Here is a 22,490-nt window from a genome sequence, read left to right on the forward strand (position 1 = left end):
GGGAGGAGGGGACGACGCACCCAGGGAAGTCGCGACTTCCTTTTCTTTTGGGGTTTTGTGTAAATGTCTGTAGGTGGCGCCAGTCCGTGAAGTAGAAACTGTGTAAGTGTTGCCATGTGTAAATAATTCCCTTTTCGGGTGTAACTCTTTCCCTTGCAGTTGCTTTTGTTGCATTTTGACTATGGCTGTATATACGTGTGTGTGTGTGTGTGTGTGTCTGTGTGTGTGTGTGTGTCTGTGTGTGTGTGTGTGTGTGTGTGTGTGTGTGTGTGTGTGTGTGTGTGTGTGTAAATAAAGTGCATTGCTTGTTGAACTGTTTCCCGCTTTGTTTCGTCTCCTTCCTTTTATTGAATCTCCATCTTGCATCACGTAAGGGATTGATAGTGGGTTTAAAACACCCGATAATAAATTGGAACCGTCAAGGTCGACGATAACTCCGCTCGGTTCTCCCTGTAGTGCGGAACGAGCCGCTTCAGCGGTTCGTGTCCGGAGTCGACCTGTGGCGTGGTACAACTCCTCGGTACGCTACTCGCGCGAGTACTTGGGTAAATCGACCATTCGGCGATCGGACCCTATTTCGCGTGGGTAGAATGCGGACTGAGTTGAGGTTAAACCCCCACCAGTGACTGGCTCCGGGCGGTAGTTCCCGGAGGGTCACGACTGAATTGTCCGTTCCGGTGGGCGACGTGTCGCGATTCGAGTTACGTGGCCGATCGCACGCCGGATGGCACAGAATTCGCAACAATATTTACAAATGCCTTTGTACTCCAAGTCCAGTATTTCTTTCTTTTCCTTAAAGTCTGCATTTTCCAGTGTCTTCATTCATGCATATGGATTTACTTCACGAGAAAAAAAAGAAAAGTTATGTGCCATTGGCAAATGTACTTTTAAACGCTTGCCTGCAATGATTTTTCACACATTTTACAGGTGGAAATGAAACTTACAGTTCCCATGCTGAACATCTTCTCCTGACAATTAATGAAAAGATAAATTCTTTTCAATTATTTGCACTACATTAAGTCGGTATTAGATGCACAGGTGTCCATGTATTTAAACATTGCAGTGTTCATATAGATTTCAATGTCCTGTACCATTTTAAATCCTATCCCAACAATGTACTTGTATGTAATGCATCATGACAGCATAAATGAATGATGTTTGTTTTCCTTCGTTTTGCGGCAGAGCCATGTGCTTGAATGAATATTAGATTCTATAAAGGTCTGCAATATATGTTATTACATGCAAATATCATGAAACCATTAAATCAGATTAATGATCTTCATTAAACAAGAACTGTAGTACCCATACATTTGCATGTTGATCAAATATAGATAAATGTAGGCTGTAGTTCAAATAATGCAGATCACAGAGTATGAAAGAACTTATCCTATCAAGCATTATGAGATATGAATCACTCCTTCCAAGCATTTACACTGCATATATTAGTACATGTATATGAAGCTCAAAGGGGTTAAAGGGATTCTGGAAGAGTGAAATCCATGTTTATGGATTTATGGGTTGTACTATACAAAATCATGATGATGGTCATAACTGAAATATATATGCAGTAAGCTTTGACTTTTAAAAAAAAAAGTGCAAATTCATTAGAATGCATCTTAATGTACCCTGCCCCAGGCAAGAAATTAAGAACACCAGAAACAAAATAAAAATTATTACTCGTGTTCACAAGCCATTCTGGTGGTAATTTCGGGTTGTTGGCGAGCGCAAGCTCGCTCTGCCTGCCTGCTAAAATGGCTGCCGAGGGCGTCCATTGGATACTTCACTGTTTCGCACGAGTGGGCCATCTTGCTCCGCTTTACGATCTTTGGTTTATACCATATCTTGTGAAAAAGAAAAGATGGATGGCTGCTGATTACTGTTTTTTGGCCAAAAACCTTTTTTTTGGAGGAAATATACAACCCCCCCCCCCCACCAAAAAAGAAAAAAAACCCTTCAAGTTTGGTTGACAACTTTTAATTTTCAGACAGAAGCCAGGTCCTTCATTAAGCCACCCCAGGATAGTATTTGGTGGATATATGAATGGTGGAACAATTGTGTAACTACTGATTATAACACTGAACATTTTCAAATGGAAGTGTTTCGTAAGAGCAATGGAAACAAGTCAATCGTACATATGAACAGTTACACATAATGTACAAAAAGCAATACATTGCACCTCGGAAACATTTGTCAACAAATACTACTTCGACGTTTCTTGTAGGAAAATGGGCACGCTCCTCTGGAGGCTGTGGAGGGGTTAGGGCTTGGGCCAGCCCAGTTGCCTTACGTGCAAACTACATGAAAGCTCACACTGTGGGAGGCTAGGAGAAACTCAAACACAATCACAGTGAGACCTCTCTGGGATAGATCTGTTTACAAACAACAAAACGAAATAAAATACATTCAGGAGCCCCATTGTGAACGGATCGACCATTAATTTAAACGGATTTTAAATATGCACGTTGAAGGCAAACTTTGGACATATTAAAAGAAGAAAGTGCCGTTTCGTACATGGCAGTTGGTGGTAATATAGTACAACTATTTGACTTGTGCTGATTTAAATGGTATCGGGGAAAAAAAAAATTGTGATGTGCAACCAGCTACCACCCAGCACGATTCTGACACCCCCCACCACGATGGGGAAGGCACCACTCAACAGCTCGCTGGCTATTAGATGGTAACTCGCATCCAATATTCCCGGAATAGCAATGGAAATTACATCGTGCTCCCTTTCTCAGCACATTCTCAGCAGGGACGTCAGCTGATGAAAATCCAATTACAGAGCCCTCTTTTGGTAGATTTTCAAGGTATGAAACTGGATTTGGATTGCCCGACGGAGCCTTCGATCTGTGCAGTGGTCAGGAGACCTTTTAAGGTGAATGCAGCAGGCACAGCTCAACATGTGCATTCCCTGTACATCCTATATACATGCAGGCTTTTGTAAAAAAAAAAAATAATAATAATAATAAATTTAAGTTAGAAGCTGAGCATGAACAAGCAGGCAAACTGTTAATAAAAAAACAGGATTGAATACTTTGTCAGTTAAAGCATGCCAAAAACATTTGACAAAAACAAGGTCGTAATTATGCAAGCTTGAAAACCTTTGAAAAATAAAAGGTCTTTAAGAGAATGGTACATGTGTGCTTGTACCCGATGAAACAGATGCAGGTGCCAAGAAGTTTGAATGACATGGAAAACGTGAAGATGCGTCCTGAACCACAAATACCCTGTTCCGATATTCCTCGAGCATTGTCCCAAAACGATGATCTTACAATCTCGGTGTTCACGGAGAACAGATTGTTTGGACGACGACGAAACCTTTGGTATCAGGTTCGAGTGTTTACCCTGCATGGTTGTTCTTTGCCTGTGATGGCCTTCAGCCACGAGACCAACATTACTGATTGTCTCTTTCATTGCAGATCATTGTCGATCTTTTCTGTGCTTTACATTAAGGTATGCAGACTATCGCAAAGTATCCAATACAAACCAAGGGCCCTTTGTGCCAGTGTTAACACTTGGTTACCAAAGGTATCCCTCTTTCCCCCCCCCCATCCAACCACTCTATTTTGACCCCACACTCCCCTCACTCCTCACCACCCCTAACTACAATAATTCCAGAATCTGATTGTGCATGCCATATAATACTTCATGTTTTCAAAAACAAGTGAGTTCTTATGTATCACTTTAAGTGATTATCTTAACCCCATTGGTTATTAAATATTTGCATTGTTAATTTTTGTTTTACTATCTGTGCTCATTTCATCCTTTTTTGCTTAGAAACCTTTACTTAAAAAAACAAAAACAAAAACAAACCCACAACAACACTTTAACCAAGATTTGTACCGACAACAGCAATGGTAATCGTGCATGTACGTTGATAACTACTATTGGGCTAATAATATTAATAAAATGTTTATCATGAGATTGGAAGTGATGTTAAACATCTCTGGGAGGACAAATAACCCTGAGAGGAATGAAATTTGAATGAGCCGTGAAAATGATAAGTGGCTTCAACATTGATCATGTACGATGCTAACCCTGCTGCAACAGAAACGTCGCTCGGCTTATATCGTCCGTGCTGGAAGTGGTCAGGTACTGCAAGCACAACCAGTCCTCAAGGCTGATGCCGGAAGCCCCCGGTTCCAATGCCATTTCGGCGAGCTTCATGAGCAGTAACGTACACTTAATGTCCCGCCAGTTGCGCAGTGCCACGGCACACTGCTTGTTACTACCAATGCGGCTTTGACTCGATAACACACGCAACATCTCATCACGAGGACCCCAAAGTAGACAGCGAAGCACAGTGCAGGCTTCTGTGGCTGGTATATGGCCTGTTGGTGCAAGTAGGAGCCTGGCAAGCTTTTCAAGACCCGGAGAATAGATGGAGAGGCGTGGGATTGGTGGCAAATCATTCGCAACATCTTCATAGGAGCTGTCCGCAAACGGGTTGGGCAGGTGCAGTAATTGGTAGACGAGCACCCCTATATAGAATTCTGGTGCATTTTGTGCATCAGCCACTTTTGTTTTGCTCACCCTCTGAGGGGTGCCATGCCCTGCCTCTATGAGGATACGGGGCAAACAAGCTGAGTCTGGAGGATCCTGACAGGCAGGGGATTGAGACACAAGCCCCATTGGCATGGAGAGCAGTAGAGCATCAGGGTCCATGTTATCTTGGTTTAGACTACCGTACACCTTGTGCTCCACAGCAGAACTGAGCTGGAGCAGCAACAGGCAGGTCTGTTTCTCATAGATATCGGGGTGTGCCCGATGAAAATGGCTTGTCGTCCGAATGAAATCTGCAAGTGTCTGCGTGGGCACGTCTGCAGAGGCAAGTACAAGACGTCGGGCTATTTGCTTTCCTGCTGGCCTGTTTGCTTCTGAATGCGCCAACGTATCGGTGTGGAAAAAGGATGCCACATGCTGGATGTTGAAATGAGATGAGTTGTCTCGCAATGGTGGTGTGGGGTTGCCAACACTGGTGCTATGACAAAACTAGAAGACAGGAACATCAGTTAGTCAATATTTGGATCAAGAATAATCATCTTAACACAGATTTATTCAAACTTTTCACAAAGTAACACGAGCTTTTTTTTCAGATGTTGCAGTCCATCGATTCTGCAATGAACTTACAAACGACGATCTTATCTCCATTCTTTACGAAAAATAAAAGTGTTTGGTTGTTAAGCCTACCTTAAGGGTGTAGGGTCTCTGAATATCCTTTGTGCAAGAGGCCCTGAAGTATGTTCCACTGGTGGTCGAACATATAGGAGTCTCGGACAACAAAGAAAAGTCTTTCCAGCAGACATTGTGTAAGACAGGACGTTGCTCCTCAAACATTACTTGGTACTTGGCAGCAAAGCTCTTTAAAGCAGTTAGGTGTAGGCACCGAATCCTCTCTGATACAGCTGTTGTATCCCACACATCACTGAATATTAAAGAAGGTTGAACTGTTGATACTTCCGAGTTGTTTGCTTCAGTGGTCACGCTCATTGGTGTAGCCAAGCGGGCTGACACCTCTGGTGCCAAGGTATTTTTCACCGATTCCGTATTGCAGTGCTTTAATAAATTTTGAGGAAGTTTTGATGGAGACTGGTTCAATTCAAGTTCTGAAGCTGGTAGCTGGTTTGGCTTCAGCCTGATCAAAGCAGGAGCCAATGGAGGGCTTGTCTTTGGTGAGGGCCATGCAGCCTCAGGCTGGTCTCGTTGCCGGGGGTGTTTTGGAGGAACCATACATGCCCGACCCATGCCTTTAAAGGGAAAATATTGGTGAGCAGATGGAGGGGAGAGAAATAGGAAACCAGTATAATGTTATTTGTTGCACACTTCTACGAGTACAACTCTTACTTCCAGAATCATATTACAAACTCTACAATTACGAAATTGGCCTAACATGAAAGAGGTGACCAAAAATTAACTTGGCACAACAGTTGTTGATTTTTTCATGTAAACATAGTCGCAACAAGTATCGTTTGTTCCAAATCTATAGTCGCATGTAAAGGTTGTTAAAGGATGGTGAAGAGGCAGTGGACTTACATTTGAGCTACCAAGTGTGGGTTCGATTTCTGACCCGACGATAAACTGTTGCGTTGGTGCTTTGCAGGGAGGGAGTTGCATTACATTGTGCACCGTCCCTCGGATGTATGTTAAACTACAAGCATGAGTTGGTGAACGTAAATTCCAGGATGTCTTTCGATGAAGAGTGGGATTGGGGGGGGGGGGGGATTAATGCTGGGATCCTGACAAAATTCCAGAAACTCCTACCCAAACCTACAGGGGGCACTGTACTCACTTGCAATGATGTAAAACCATAGCAATGTGCTGCACACGAGAGAAGAAGAAGAAGAAATTATGCAAAACAAACAAAATTTTCATGATGCTTGCTATTGGCCTCAGTTGGGTGGTCGAGTTATGCAGATCTTTAACTCTTTTTTTTTTCTTTTTTTTTAAAGTTATCTTTTTTTTGTCCCTCTGCTGATGAAGTCGTTGGTGGTATGATGTTTTTTTTTCTTAATTTCTACCTTTGTTGGTGACATCCTAAATTCTCTACTCATCTATATAATGATACGCTTGTTCATCCGTTTGTGTGTAACATTCCGTTCCACCCATTGGTTGGACAGGTTGCCTGACTCCACCAATGATTTCAACCTCAAAAAATGATACGGCTGCCATGTTGATGTTTACTGCTATGCGAAGCCAAAGACATCTTCGTAGATGTCATATTCACAATCGCCATGCCCTCCCTATAAGTTTTCCCTTTCATGTAAAATGACCAAAGTGACAGTTAAAAAGATTTTGAGCGAATCGGCATCACGGGCCTTGTGAAGATAGGCTTCAGTAACCGAGGCAGTGGTTTGTTGTCTATGCAGCGCCTTAAAAACTATGTGGCATTCTCTCAAGCAGGGCTTTCACCACGGAAGTCACACAGGTCCTTGCTATTACTTCCAACTATTTTTTTTCTGAAATGACTCAACCAGGGACCATATAACCCACGTCCTTATAAAGGTCTTTGTCCAAAGATGCCTGGGAAGCTCGTGTGTGTGTGTGTGTGTGTGTGTGTGTGTGTGTGTGTGTGCGTGCGTGCGTGCGTGCGTGCGTGCGTGCGTGCGTGCGTGCGTGCGTGCGTGCGCGCGCGCGCGCACGCACACATCGGGAAGAAGATAATTGGTTCAGTGTCTTATGATCACGTGAGAGTTGCACTTTCACAGGGTTTCCGCATATCTCGCAAAATTGCGAGTTGGACAGGCGATCCTGATGGCCCGTGACATGTAGGAGCTGTTTCGATTGCAGTTTCTGTGAAGTGGGTGATGGCATGATAGGGGAGGAAAAGCATTAAATATTCTGCTGTTTCAATGTGAAAATGCTTGTTTGGTTTTTATGAGTGGGAGAGGGTGAGGAGGGGAGGACAGATTTGCGGCTTGGGGTGAGGGTGTTGCGTTGTGGTGGGGAGGGGGTTGAAAGCCTTGAAATGGGGAGGGAGTTGATGCCGTAGGGTTTGGAGGTGGAGGGTGAGATATTTGGGTTGGGGGAGGGGGAGAGCAAAGATGGGACAGAGTTGGGAGGGGGAGGTTGATGCTTTGGGGGGTGGGTGAGGAGTTGTGGTGGGGGTGGTGAGGAGGGGGTTAGAAGGCTTGGAGTGGAGACGGGATTGATGACTTGGGGTTGTGAGGTAGGTGAAGGTTGAACACTTCGGGTTTGGGGGGAGGGAGAGTTAAAGACTTGAAGTCACATTTTACATTGTGTGGATGTTCCGCGGGTTCTTGCTAGTCAATATATAACAATAAGCTTGTTTTGTATAATACTACGCCTGTCACGTCTGTCCATCTCATAGAATATCAGGAGGTGATGGAATTTCACGAGATGGTGAATTATAGGCCCAGTCACACCTTGACGTTTTAGCCAGCGTATGGCAAGGTATCAAAATGTATGTAAAACGCTGGCATACGCTAAACTATCGATGGTTTTTTCCAGGTTTGGACGTATTCATAACGAGTTGGACATATGCATAACATATTAGTAACGTACACAGAACGTTTCGATAGCATATAGATCACTTGTATCAACGAATGCTGAGCGTGTTGTCGGCGTTCACATCCTATGCCCAACGATAGTCTAATTTATGCATAGTGCGCGGCAGCGTATCGCCGACGATCACGTGGCGTAGCCTATTAAAAGGCTGCGGCTCGACGATTCAAATCATAACCGCACTCGACATCGAAGTGTCAAGCCGCTGTCACACCTTGACGTTTTAGCCAGTGTATGCCGATGTATGAAAACGATTTCCCGAATACGCTGGCACGTCGAATACGTTATGGGTAAGTTTTGTATACGTTAAGAGCACGTTGGCATACGCCGTCGTAGTACGCCGAGTATGTCAACAAATTTTCAGCATGTTGAAAATTTTTCGACGTATGCCAGCGTGACACACGCTCCGCATACGCTGGCCATAAGCTGTAGGCACGTTACGCGATCGTTGACACATGTCGACACACGTTACTTGTAAGTTACTCATAAGTCGAAACACGTCGAGGTAATGGTTAGCGTCAGTGTTTCAGACTCCATGGTTTTTTTGGGGTTTTTTTTCTTTTTCTTCGGCATGACAGTGATGTTGACACTTCGATTTCTAGTGCGGTTATGATTTAAATCGTTGAGCGGCAGCCTATTAATTATATTAGATTATAACCACACTAGAAATCGAAGTGTCAACATCACCGTGATGCCGAAGAAAAAGAAAAAAAAAACCATGGAGTCTGGAACACTGGCGCTAACCATTACCTCGACGTGTTTCGACTTATGAGTAACTTATAAGTAACGTGTGTCGACGTGTGTCAACGATCGCGTAACGTGCCTACAACTTATGGCCAGCGTATGAGCAACGTGTGAGTCATACGCTGGCATACGTCGACAAATTTCAAGCATGTTAAAAAATTTTCTACGAGCTCGGCGTACTATGACGTAAGCCAGCGTGCTCTTAACGTATACAAAACTTACCCATAACGTATTCGACGTGTGCCAGCGTTTTAGACAAATTTTTCATACGTCGGCATACGCTGGCTAAATCGTCAAGGTGTGACAGGGCCTTAAACCTTGTTTTGTCTTCATTTAATTTTAACTTTGTATTTATGCATCACAAAGGAGATAATTAATTGTGGATCATTTATTAGCACAACTAGGCTTCTCACGATCACCTGTGAATGGCAATTCCACAGAATTTCCACGGGGTATATCTCACGACATTGTGAATTGGACGTTGTTTCGACTGTAACTTCATACTGGGAATATGTTGGCATAACTTTCATGGAGACCAGTAATAGCCAAGTGATGGCATGGCCTGACTTGCCGGCGTCCAAGAGACAGAGTGAAACAAGCTGATAGGGAACATCATCAGCAAAGACATTGTTGAAGTCACATATTACATTATGTGGAATTTCCGTGGGTACCTGCGAGTTCTTTATTATTATTATTATTATTGTTATTATTAATATTGGTATTATTATTATTCTTTACAAAGTGCTTTGAGATTATATGTGAAATTAAAAGCAGTATGTTAGGGTACATATATAAGCAGTCTGATTGATTGATTGATTGATTGGAAAAAAAAAGAAAAAAACGGTATTAAAGGATATAATTTGGTGTTCAGTGAAGTTGAATGTTCACTAAATAGACGAGTATACTGTACACAATGTGTTAATCAATAGCTGGTGGGATTCAATCAAAGCAGCTTTATCAGGATCGTGGGGATTACGCAGGTCAGATGGGATTCTGTACTCCAATTGACGAAGGATGTAAAACAGTGAGTGAATACAGGAATCAATGAGTCGAAGAAGATCTTTACACCCAGCATCCAGGCTCAGGAGTGTTTGGAACAGTAACTAAAATGGGGGGCTGGCAATATAGTCAAGAGGTATGCAAGCTCATCTCTGAGCTATCCAGGCTGGTTTTTAATCTCAACTGAGCTATATACTATCATCCTGGTATTTTGCAGGCAAGGTGAGCCATCAATGTATGTGCCGTCTCTCAAATGGACATTAACATGGGCATATTGTCTGTTGGTGGACATTATAGATCCCAAGTTGTCTTTTGTGAAGATTAGGTGAGTTATCTCCAACACCCTCGTCAAATTCTAATTCCTGCTATAACCTATAGGAGGCACTGCATTGGTGGCATCACCATGCCCCTGTGAGAACTGATGCCAACCTGCAGTCATGTGCTGCATACGGATGAATGAACCTCTCGTAAAATGGGATGGTTGTCATCTCTAATAGATGGTCAAGAGGAACTATTTCCCCAAGAAATTATGGGTCAGCTTGGGTCAAAAAAATAAAACGTCCCTGATGATCATCTAATCATGTTTGTTCCGATGCACGGAGTCTTTTTTTCACGCTGACCCGAGATCATGCGACTCACCACTACAGTGACACATAACTTGGTGACGTGAATTATCCTTTGGTGGTATTCAAGAATTATACCTGGTTTTACTGTGCACAGAACAATGGGCAAAAAAAGAAGAAGAGGCAATCAAGCCTGAGCCAGTTCTGTAATTAGTGCACGTACAGGTCAGGTATGGGAGCATGCGCTGGAGCAGCGCGTCGCTGCGTCCACTTTCCGCCAGTACTCCATGGGCCTCCGTCTGGCCATCCCCCAGGCAGATGCCAGGCCCATCCCCATCTCCTTGAGATGATGATCAACATGCTGCAACCACGAGTCACGTGGTTGGTCCATTGGCCTCCTCTACTCATGAGACTCCCTCGCTGAGAGAATCTGGTGAGCAGGATCAGCGTCAGGAAAACGAGCCACATTTCCATACAGCCGCAGCTGACGTTCACGGACTATGCAGGTAACAAATTTCATTTGAGTCTCTCTCAGCAACCGCTCGTTGGACACAAAGTCTGACCAGCGATAGCCAAGGATTCTCCGAAGAGACCTGGTACCAAAGGAATTAAGTTGCCGTCTCAGATCTCTGGTTAGAGTCCAAGTCTCATATCCATAGAGCAAGACTGGAAGCACCAAGGACCTGAAGACTCAGACTTTCGTCCTCCCACACAGGTATCGGCAGCACCACACCCCATTATCTAGTGAATCCATGACTCCCCAGGCACGACTCGGACATCTGTTGACCTCTGGCTTACAGCCAGCAGAGACATGAATATCACTGCCAAGGTAAGTGAATCTCTTCATGACCTCAACATCCTCACCACAAACAGGCACAGACAGGACAGCAGTATCCAAGATGTCATTGAAAGCCTGGATCTTAGTTTTGACCCAAGAAACTCGTAATCCCAGCGGCTACGACTCCTCATTCAGCACCTCGAGGGCCCCCAAGAGGATATCTAAAGTCTTCGCAAAGATGACTGCATCATCTGCGAAATCAATGTCAGAGATCTTGACATTCCCAAACGATGCACCGCAGCTTGATCTCTCCGACATCCTCCCTAGAATCCAGTCCATGCAAGTGCTGAAAAGTGTGTGGGGGTGGGGGGTAGGGGGGGGCATTACACACCCATGAAGAACTCCAGTAACAATTGGAAATAAGTCAGAGATGGTACCACCACATCTCACAGCACTCTCAGTAGCAGAGTAGAGTTCAGTAGCAGCTTTGGTGGACCTGGTACCAAAGGAATTAAGTCGCCGTTGCACATACAGTAATATGTATATGACCCCTTATGACATGGTCTCACCCCACTGTTCACCAAATGAAATATGTGTGACGTGGTTTTACATAATTGTGACATCTTTCCACAGCAGTGAAATTGTATCCTCAATCAAATGCTACCTTTGGGTAGCCCTTCCGTGGGTAATGCATTAATTACTCAGCATTTGAAATGTACAGCCAACTGAAGGAAATACCAATGAAAAGAGTAACTGTACGGTGTACTGAAGGTAGCCCACGCCTCGGTGTAAATGTATAGGCCATTCAATAACTGCCGGTACCACTTCTTCAACATGCAGAACCACATTTCACACTTAAGTAATATGAAATGGCTGTACAAAGCTGCTTAAATGCTCTTATGAAGAAGCAAGGAAATTACTACTACTACTACTACTACTACTGCCCTAATTATTCCTACTTTCTTGTGAGGTTGGTAGGGGAAAGTTTTGGACACAAGTCTTTCACAAACTAGCTGGCCAGAACTAACACTGAACTGAAAGTGGCAGGAATATTTAATTTGTTGGAGGGTGCCAGTGATAATAACTCACCTACTCATCACAAAAGATACCATGGAATCTTTAAAGTCCACCACGTAATGCTCACAGGTGGGACACCCAGCTAAACGTCCACCTGAGGGATGGAGCGAAGAATCAACCTGCCTGTGAAGCACCAATCAAACGGTTTAAAGTTGGCCTGGGAATCGAACCCAGGCTTAACGATTTAAGAAAGCAAGTGTGACACCTGCATAGCATCCTGTCGGACCATGCAAGGACAGAACTAGCGATATCAATGCTGCATAAAAAGAAAAGAGAATTGAAGTGCAAGAAAAGACAAAGAGAAAAATCAAATTGGGGACATTGCAGTGAATTAAACAGCCAATCGTATCTTCGGTGCCTTTTAGCAAACGTAAGATGTTTTCAGAAATAGATCTGTGAAATGAGTGCAGAGCAGAGAGACGGAAGAACAATGTAACAGAATTGATTGTCACCAGCAGGAAAATGGCACCTGGTGAAGTTTGCTGAGTCCCCACATAGCCCCTAGGTGTTCTCACATCCCATCCACGTGGCTTATTCATCATGCTGTCAGGCCAACACCTTAAGCGTCATGAAAGAAATGTGCTCAAACCGGTCCACATGGGAAGCTGAAAACCACAGGTGGTATCAACACTTTGGAGAATGAACCAGTATTTTGGAAATGCCTTTTGCTTGCAACCACCAGCAATGTGGGCCAAACATCATCCTGTCGCTCGGGTTCACTCTGTTGTCCGTAATCGTTTCATCTCATCTCAGAGCTTTGTAGGATCGACCTTAGTCGACGCTGGATGTCAAAAACAAATACTTCTTCCTTTCAGAATGCAAACTTTTCAACTTACCTTATTATGATTTACTGTAATAACACGTGGAAGTCTGCTTGTATTGCTGTGATGACTTTTGAAAAAGGTGACAACCAGTCCATTTTCATGTCGGCTGATGAATGTCTGTTTACACCCAACTACACTTTGTCAAAAGCGTGATTTTCCACCTTATTCGATTACCTTTTCATAATCCCCATGCAATGCCAGCAGCACTTTACGCAGTTCCTCGGGACATTTGCTTCTTTTTTTTGTGCATCAGTGATCAGCAGGCCGGCACATTTCCTCAACCAGACGCGGGGGTGGTGAGAGCGTCCGCTCCGATTCTGGGAGCTCGGCGGTTCAATTCCAGGCCGAGTCATACCAAAGACTCTAAAAACGGTACTTGCTACTTCCTTGCTTGATGCTCAGCATTTAAAAAGGATACAGTACGGACAAACGACCGTAGGTTGGCAACCATAGTGCAGACTTTGATGAGCCTAATGGCCTCCTTATGCTTTGAAGTTCCTTGTAAGGTAACTCGTATTATTGTTAACAAGGCCAGGCCAAATTTCTGAACAGTGGAATGACAGGAGTGCAACTGGGTTGTGCGGGAACAACAGCTGCTCCTCGAGTGCACCGCTACGTTTCTCAATCAGTTATTTTGCTCACTGCTATTTCCCTGCCTTGGAGGTTTCAAAGGTTCCTGATTTCAGTTATTAAATGATTTAGATCCTGTTCGTGTGGTTTATTGGAGATGCAGTAACAATCTCTGCTGTTATTTTCTGGCTATAATGAAATAAAGTATTGTTGAGTGGAGGAAAATAAACAAAAACTAGAAGGGCACTCGGTACAGCGCGTACCTCTGCCACATAATCCCTGATCCATGAGAACATATCAGGCCCAATACATTTTTGAAATATACTATATATCGTTTTTGGCCCTATCTCTCAATGGTGAAGAATCACTTTAAAAATTAAATCAAATGTCCTATCCAGATCCAGATTATAATCTTCACCAAAATCGAATCATTTCCTCCTTGTCACACACCCAACCTGTCCACCAAGTTTCATCCGAATCTGTCTATAACTTTTTGAGATACCGTGCTATATGTTGGTTGATCCTATTTATCAATGGTGAAGAATAATTTAACAAGCTCAAATGAGCTAAGATCCTGGTCCTCTTAATGATGACATCATAGAAACGAATATGACATCATTGTGATGTATCAGGTTTGCGATAAATTATCTGTGCTTATGCTCAGCTTGATTCCCGCAAACAGAATTCAAAAAGCTTGCCTAGTTTCAGAGATAATTTTTTAGGCGATTTCCATTAGCGGAGATATTTTGACATCATAACTTTTTTTTCTAGGAGGAATTTTCAAAATCGGAGATGGTTACTGTCTGTGCAGGGTATTTTTACATATATATGCCAAGTTTCCGGAAGTTTCGATGAAAACTGTAGGCTGTGAAACAAACAAGTCCACAAGAAGAAGATGAAGAACAACAACGTGAATAAGACTTAGAGATCCTCCGCGAGGATCTAAAAAAATTATTGGATCCGGATCCAGATTCGGATATTCACCAAAATTGAATCGATTCTTCCTTGTCACAAAACCGAATGGTTGGATCCCAACCTGTCCACGAAGTTTCGTCCGAATCCGTCCACAACTTTTTGAGATATCGTACTATATATCGTTTTTGGCCTGATCTCTCAACGGTGAAGAATCACTTAAACAAGCTCAAATGAGCTAAGATCCTCGTCCTCTTAATGATGACGATATAAAAACGAATATGATGTCATTGTGATGTATCAGGTTTGTGATAAATTATCTGTGCTAATGCCCAGCTTGATTCCCGCAAACAAAATTCAAACAGCTTGCCGAGTTTCGGAGATAATGGTACAGGCGATTTCCATTAGCGGCGATATTATGACGTCAACTCTTTTTCGAGGAAGAATTTCCAAAATCGGAGATGGTTACTGCCTGCGCGTGGGCTTTCTGCACATACATGGCAAGTTTCACGAAGATCCGATGAAAACTCTGGGTTGTGAAACAAAAAATGTCAAAAAATAGGAATGACTTCATAAAATGGATATGACGTCATAGTGATGTATCATATGTGCGGTAATTAATCTCTGCTCATGCCCTGTTCGATTCCCGCAAACAGAATTCAAAAAGTTTGCCCAGTTTCAGAGATAATTTTTTAGGCGATTTCCATTAGCGGAGATATTTTGACGTCATAACTTTTTTTCTTGGAGGAATTTTCAAAATCGGAGATGGTTACTGTCTGCGCGGGGTATTTTTACATATATATATATGCCAAGTTTCAGGAAGTTTCGATGAAAACTGTAGGCTGTGAAACAAAAAAGTCCACAAGAACAACAACGTGAGTAAGACTTAGAGATCCTCCACGAGGATCTAAAAATTCTAGTAGTCGGATCAGGATCCGGATCTTCACCAAAATCTAATCAGTTCGTCCTCGTTACACACTCAACCTGTCCACAAAATTTCATCCCGATCCGTTCACAACTTTTTGAGATATCTTGTACACAGACAAACAAACAAACAGAAAGGGGTGAAAACATAACCTCCTCCCAGGCTTCCTCCTTCGGTGGTGGAGGTAAAAAAAAAAAAAAATAGAAGGATGCAAAGGTAAAAGGTAGGTGCACCTTGACGATGAGGCGCAATGTAAATTTGTGCGACGTAGTCGTGATGCTAACTCCAACTAATGTAAACAAGAGTGGCTTCTCCAGATTGTTAATGGGACAACCAGGATTGCAGTAAACAGGAAAACGCAGCCATCCCAGGTGGATTCCCGACGAGCCGAGCATGCATTTGCTACAAGTGGCCATTCCACATAACCGTGTTAGGGTAGTAAGTGATGCGGCTCTCAGCACACATGCTCCAGTGTTTTTGCTTCACCATGCTTTGCTTTTCCTGCATTTGGAGATCCAAAGCCGCAATGACAGAACACATCAACCTCTCTACAGATAGGTCATTAACAAAGATGCAAATGGTCAAAATAACTCACCGATGTTGCTGTAGATCTCTGTCATGACACCGGTTGATCCTTCAGTATTGGAGCCTCCTTCACTCCCAGGCGCCTGTCCAGGTTGGCCCCTCCCCTGTGCCTCTCTCAAAATAGGCACTTCCCGATTGGCTTGGGGCTTTTCACCATGATCCAACCCCTGTCCTCGATTGATCAAGTAAGGCTCAGCGTCGTCTGGTGCTTGAAGGCTGCGCTTTGTGGGCGCGAGGCTTTTGATGGAAAGAGGGAGAGAGAAAAATGGGAATCATACGCTTTATAAAAGATAACTGATTCGGTGGAAAATATGTCACTCCTGCTACATTATGTGGCATTATTCATCAGTGAGTGAAGTTTCGAAAACAAAAACATAGCTTGGTAGTGCTATGCCTGGTGTTTGCTTAATGGTTAGGGTAGTGGGCTTGGGATCCTAGGACCCTAAGTTTGAAATCCCCCTTGGCTGTTGAATTAATACCAGGTCGGGTTGACTCTGCCTGTCATCCTTCTGAGGTTGGCAAAATGAGTGCCAGCATGCTGGTATCCTGTGTTGGAGTGGTGACCTGTCCAAGATTGTGCCCAAGAGCCAAGGAGACTGCTGAGGCAGCACCAACGCTCTGCACAGAGTATGGTCCTAATGGATGGGAGAGCTGTAAGAGTGTTGTGTTGAATGTATGACCGGCTTACCACTTCCCACCTCCAATCCAAATCATCCTTATTTTGGCTGTCATCATCTTGTATGCAGCCTATGGCTGGCTGTTGGTTGCATAATTTTTAATTTTTTTTTGAAGTTCACCCTAAACAAGCCTGAGAGCCAGTAAATGTGAAGGGCTACAAAGAAAAGGAAGAGGTGGAAAAACTGGCAAAACCTTCACCAAGTCCTGAAACAAGGAAACCTCTTCACAGGACCACTGTGTAGGAGGAGGTAACTAAGCCAGGTGGAAAAAAAATCCTACCCCTATCATTATTGAGAACACGGCTGTGCCAGTGATGCTGTGCTCCTTGAAGGTTAGAGCAGGATTTTGTAATTTGGTCAGGGTGCCGGAGATAGCTCATGTACTCTTCACTAAGGACACCATGGGATCTTCAATGTCCACCAACGAATACCGGCAGAGGGGACGCCCAGTTCAACGTCCATCCGAGGGACGGCACACACATCGATACCTCACCTTCCATGCGAAATTCCAGGATGACAGGCGGTTTAGAGCTGGGTCAGGATTCAAACCCAGACTAGATAGCTCATAAGCGAGTGATATATCCAAGTGAATGAATGGTAGACAGCCACAAGAAATACATTGTGATTTGTCATTTCCAACAGAAAATCAAGGAGCAGAAATTCAGAATGCAGTGCAGAGTACCATCATAAGACGGCCTGCACTTTTTGAAAGGAACTATCATAACCGTAGGATAGTGCTAGCATTCAGGACAGCCGGCTCAAGGTCTCATTTTAATGGACGGTGTATGCTAGGATGCAATGCTCCGCACGAAGAGCACCAATAGGAAGGTCTGTAATTGTAAATTATTCGTTTGGTACTCCAATTCAGGAAAGACACCTCCGAAGTGAGAATGCTGCACTTCCGAGCTCTCCTGACCAATGCTGAGTCACTCGCTGCTTTTCCTGAGATGATTCATGGTGATGGTATCATGGGCTGCTAATTGCTGCTGAATGATGCTGCTAATTTCCCACCATGAGTTTCCAACACTTGCCATGAATGGAGCCTGCATTCCATGAACGGAAGAAATAGCTGCTGCAAGATTACTGCAAAATATCAGCATTGTTATATTGTATAGCAGGAAATTAGTGAGGTTAATGTTCTCTTCCCTCACGTGCTGAACAAAAGGAATGAGGCATCAAGAATCTCACGCTCATATCTAGTGTGTGTGTGTGTGTGTGTGTGTGTGTGTGTGTGTGTGTGTGTGTGTGTGTGTGTGTGTGTGTGTGTGTGTGTGTGTGTGTGTGTGTGTGTGTGTGCACGTATGATAAATCTGGGTTTACTTGCTTGGTGTTCCTATGGTGTTCATGAAAATGGGATCCCATATCCTGTTATCCATTGTCTATAAATGTCCTTGTACTTCGTCTAAAAGTGCAATGATGTTCATCAATGTCCTTGTCTTGCACAGTTTGATTACTGTCAAAAATAAAAAATATATCTTAAATCATCCTTGGACAGTACCAGTTGAGAAGAGTATCCGTTAACTTAAGATGAATGGTCAGCAGAATGAATCCATTTTCCCCCACTTTGGACTTGCTGTGTGCATTTTTGAACTCTGAGTCTCCTTGATTAAAAGTAGATATCCCTGTCATATTACAGAACTCTCCGAAATCAGATCAGCGCTGCACAGCAAAGAAGTGTGTACATCAGGATGAATTGAATTAAACACTGCAGATGCAAGTTTCCTGTTCCTAACCCCTTCCTCAGCTGCGTAAACAAATACTTTTGGCTTTTCCCATTTGCATGCTGCATCTCACAATGACGCAAGTTGCTTACAAAGTGCCTCCACCTAAGCACGTCCTCCAAATAGGAATCTACCAGGAAACTCTGTGGCAGCTGGACCTTGTGCAGGAAAGGTTAGCCCTTTTAAGACTAAAATAGGAACATTCTCGAAGGATTTGGGCAGGCCCAGCATTTATTAGAAACATTTTTAACTCTTTACTCACATTATGGCTGACTTTGTCAAATCAGGACCATTTACTACAATCATGTGTATGATGATGGCAGAAAAGTAACTCTAAGGTTAATTAAACATTTGGCAAACAAATCTAAATGTTACTTGAATAACTGAAATGTTTCTCGAGTTGAAACAAGAGATGATGGAATTCATGACAAAGTCTTCATGGAAACAGGAACGAACCATCACGACCGTCTCTTACTCACCATACAGGGTAACTGTGACAATCGATGGGTAATTGGTTATCGAGGACTTGTCAGGGGTAAGATGTTTTGCAGAGAATTTGGGGATGTTCTTGTACAGTTTATCAATCAGTCTGTCATAGCTCGGGAAGGCCATGGTAAAGTGGTCACTTGAACGAAAACATTTTTGTTTTAGGTGTCCACTTTTAAAAATGTATAATATTGTCGCATCGGAGGGTCCGTGAACACAGTCCGCTCTGAGCCGGGGGTCCAAGACCTCCGCGAAAGCCAAAATGATCTCCTAATTCTCACTGCTATCTATTACTATTAGAAAACCCCAAGGATTGCCCAAATGAAGCCGAATCTGGTGGAGGTTCCTGCATGCGCAGAGGCAGAAAGGCCTTTGTGTGGCCGCAGGTCCTCTACTTGGCCTCACCTATTACAGGAGGTTTTACACAGCAATCTTACCCTAGTCTGCTTTAAGGTTTACACTCACCGCCTCCTCGGTGCACGTTTAATCATCCGACCTACATCTGACAGTTTCCCTAGTATACAGGCGCAAATCTAAGCTACTCCATCATATGGCTCATACTAAAGCTGTAAAATGATCTATCTTCGGATCCTGTTCAAGATTGTAACCCTGGTCATCGAAACTGCTTTGGCAGCACCGATGCCCTGTATAGAGCATGGGTCATGATCTGATCTGATTATCCAGGACCAAGGATGTGGCCATGGCAAACATCCAAACTCTTGGTGAATTCATGGTGTTGCAAATCTAGCAATAAATTTCCAAACAAAACAAAAACTGAGGTTTTACATCCATGTTTTGCAAGACGTTTTGCATCCACTGAAGAGGCTAACACAGCTAATATATTGAGGACACTTTATGTGGATCGCATCTGTGCTGAGATGTAGGTTGGGTGACAACTTTTGGGATGATCCTCGTAATAGGCCGAGGTACTTCCATTATATCATGCACTTTCACTTAAACAAGCAACATTCACATCTTTGGTGGAACCATCCATCTCCCAAGTACGTGCAATCGCAATTACATCCAGCGGTTGTGCAGTCCAGTCCATCTGAGTGATGTGTCCTGAAATGAAGCAATGACAACATGTGCAGTGTGGAACAGCATTATTGTCCACAAATATGAAGTTAGGACCTTGCTTTAAGGTGAGAGGGGCAACTACCAGGCATTTTGATCTGATCCGGCTCTGTATTTGATACAAGTCAAAGCACTCCTCCGAATGATGACGAGATCAAACTTGAATGACAGTCAATACCCATTAGGATGCTCCTCCAAACCGATCATACTCCCAACCTTGTTTTCCGATTCTAGTACGTCCACCCAGGCAGAAGCTAGACACATTGTGCCAATGGTTCATCCAATCGTGATGCTGTGTTGCCCATTGCACATACTCGATGGCACTGTGTTTGAGTGATGTGGAGAGTGGTCTTGTGAACCTCATACCACATGCATAAAGCTGAACGGGTTGGGTCAAAATTTGATGGTGGATTGCTCTTTACAGGCCATTATGTAGAGACTGTTGTTGCAAAGAGGTTCCTTCTGGCAAGGGTGACAAGAACACAATCGGCCCGAGGTTGTTAACCCAACGGCGACCTGAAAGAGGCCATTCTGTAAACTGTCCAATTAGAACTAACGTTGTGCCCCAGAACTGACACTATGATGAACATTGTACTAGGAAGCAACAGCAGTCTGAGTCATCCCCCTTGAACCATCCCAGTGGCATGAACTAACTCATTTGTGTTAAATGATGCTGAGCCCCTAAACTAACTGAGAGCACATGGGTGGCCATTTTGTAGAGGGAAGTGATGTGGGTCTTGTGCACTTACGTATACATGCAGATTCTATGGGGAAGTGACTTGCATGTTCATTTCCAGGATCACTTCGTTCAGGTGATGATAATTATATTATTACCTGTTGCAGGTACAATTTTATGATTGGGTTTCTTTCCTCAAAAGCCATGGTTTGCACACTTATAGCTCACAAATTTCTGAACTGCGAATCCAGTTTATTACACAGTTTAAGCATTCATTTATTTATTTATTTTCTTATGCAATCTTGAAATTAAGTCTGTAATGAACAGGAAAAAGAAAAGGAGCGTGTCACGTCAGAAAATGATGTAACTGGAGAACGATTAACAGAACATCATGCAAAATTTTGCTGCTTGACACACTGACACAGTCATTGTATGCTTTGAGTTTGGTCACCAGATGTGGCGCTGCCTGTTAATCCTTCTCTTTTGTAATTTCACGCATGACCCAGGAGAGGAACGGGAATGAAGGAAAAGATTATTTTGTCATTAGTTCGTTTCCACTGTGGTTCATTGAATTTTTTTCAATGCGATTATGGACCATAAAGGTGATGAACATTAATATCACTCGGTATAAAGTTAAAACTTTGGAACCGGGCGGCTTGAGAGTTGTAATTTGAGTTTTGTCCGTTATAAAACGAATGAGATGGCTGCAGTCTGTACTCTCTAGAACGGTTCCTACTCAGCTGGCTATGTATATGAGAGTAGAGTTTCCTGTAGAGTTGAGCACAATGTTTGAAGCCTTATGGATGTGATGAGAATAGATAGGAATTTAAAGTGGAATTTGATGGGGACATAGGTCAAGCATCGGGGATAGAAGGATACTTGTATGTTGGCAGGACCTGTAGCTGTCGTGAGCATGGATGGGTGATTGTATACATGTGTAGTGATTGTGGTGTCTGTGAGAGGGTCTCGTCAAAAGGTGAATGTGTTAGTAAAAGCAATAAATTGTGTATAATACAGTACATAAATATTTTCAAGCATTTGTGTGTTTGTGCATTATTGTTTCACGGCCGAGCTGTAGCACGCAGAGGCCCCAAACTTCAGAATCTAGACAAGGTTTGAAGCTACCCCTCCCTCCCACAACCCCCCCCCAAGGAAATTATCTGCATGTATGTTTGTGTAGTTCTGAAAAACATGGAATAAAAATGGCTAGGGCAATCTCCAACTGAATGTGTATACATGCTGGGCACACCCAAGTTCAAGTCAAGGCCACCAAAAAAAAAATCCACCCCAAAATTATCCCCCCACAAACATCCAGGTTCTGGTAAAGAAGGCTACTTCCAAACTTGATGGGATCCACGAGTTCTCAATTTGTGATTTTTTTTCCAGCAAATAGGAAGATAGGCTTCAGCTTCATTCTATTTTTAGGGATACCAGTGTAGAGAGTTTATTACCGGATAAAGTTAGGGAGTGAACCCCATTGAAGGTTTATTTCACTTTCACTAAGACCATAGGACAATCCTTATTCAATTGTGGTAAATTTCTTAAAACTCTTCGGATAGATGTAGAAAAGAACATTTTGGAAACGGACTGTGCATTTGAATATAATTGGTAAAAGTGAAATTAGGGATCTGATGAAAATTGGAGCTAATATAGAGGGAACCAGTAACTCAGCCTTGGAGCTACATTCGTTCTTCAATTGTGGATTCTGTCTCTAATTTTTTAAACAAAATGTGCACCAAGTTTAAGTTATCTGTAAACAGTTTTAATGCATGGTTTAACAGAGTTGTGGATGTCCTGGATAAAAGGATTCAGTTTTTTTTAGAAGTCGGGGCTTGTTTTCACTGGGTCGGTCTAAAC

General features: G+C 43.2%; 1 protein-coding gene across 10 annotated transcripts in view; it reads right to left on the reverse strand.

Moving 5' to 3' along the window:
- Positions 1–1,952: 1,952 nt before the first annotated feature.
- LOC147027856 (uncharacterized) overlaps positions 1,953–22,490 on the reverse strand; it is a 143,590-nt gene continuing 123,052 nt past the window's right edge. For all 10 annotated transcript variants that reach the window (XM_085877543.1, XM_085877552.1, XM_085877550.1 and 7 more), the window contains 3 exons: positions 16,010–16,236; positions 5,191–5,747; positions 1,953–4,992 (listed from right to left, as the gene is read on the reverse strand). In XM_085877543.1, the coding sequence (XP_085733669.1) occupies positions 4,033–4,992; positions 5,191–5,747; positions 16,010–16,236 (1,744 nt within the window). In that variant the 3' untranslated portion in view covers positions 1,953–4,032. The remainder of the gene's footprint in view (positions 4,993–5,190; positions 5,748–16,009; positions 16,237–22,490) is intronic.

This window comes from Eptatretus burgeri, chromosome 4, assembly GCF_056783735.1.
Source record: "Eptatretus burgeri isolate ZD-2024b chromosome 4, Ebu_testis_v1, whole genome shotgun sequence".
Lineage (NCBI taxonomy): Eukaryota > Metazoa > Chordata > Myxini > Myxiniformes > Myxinidae > Eptatretus > Eptatretus burgeri.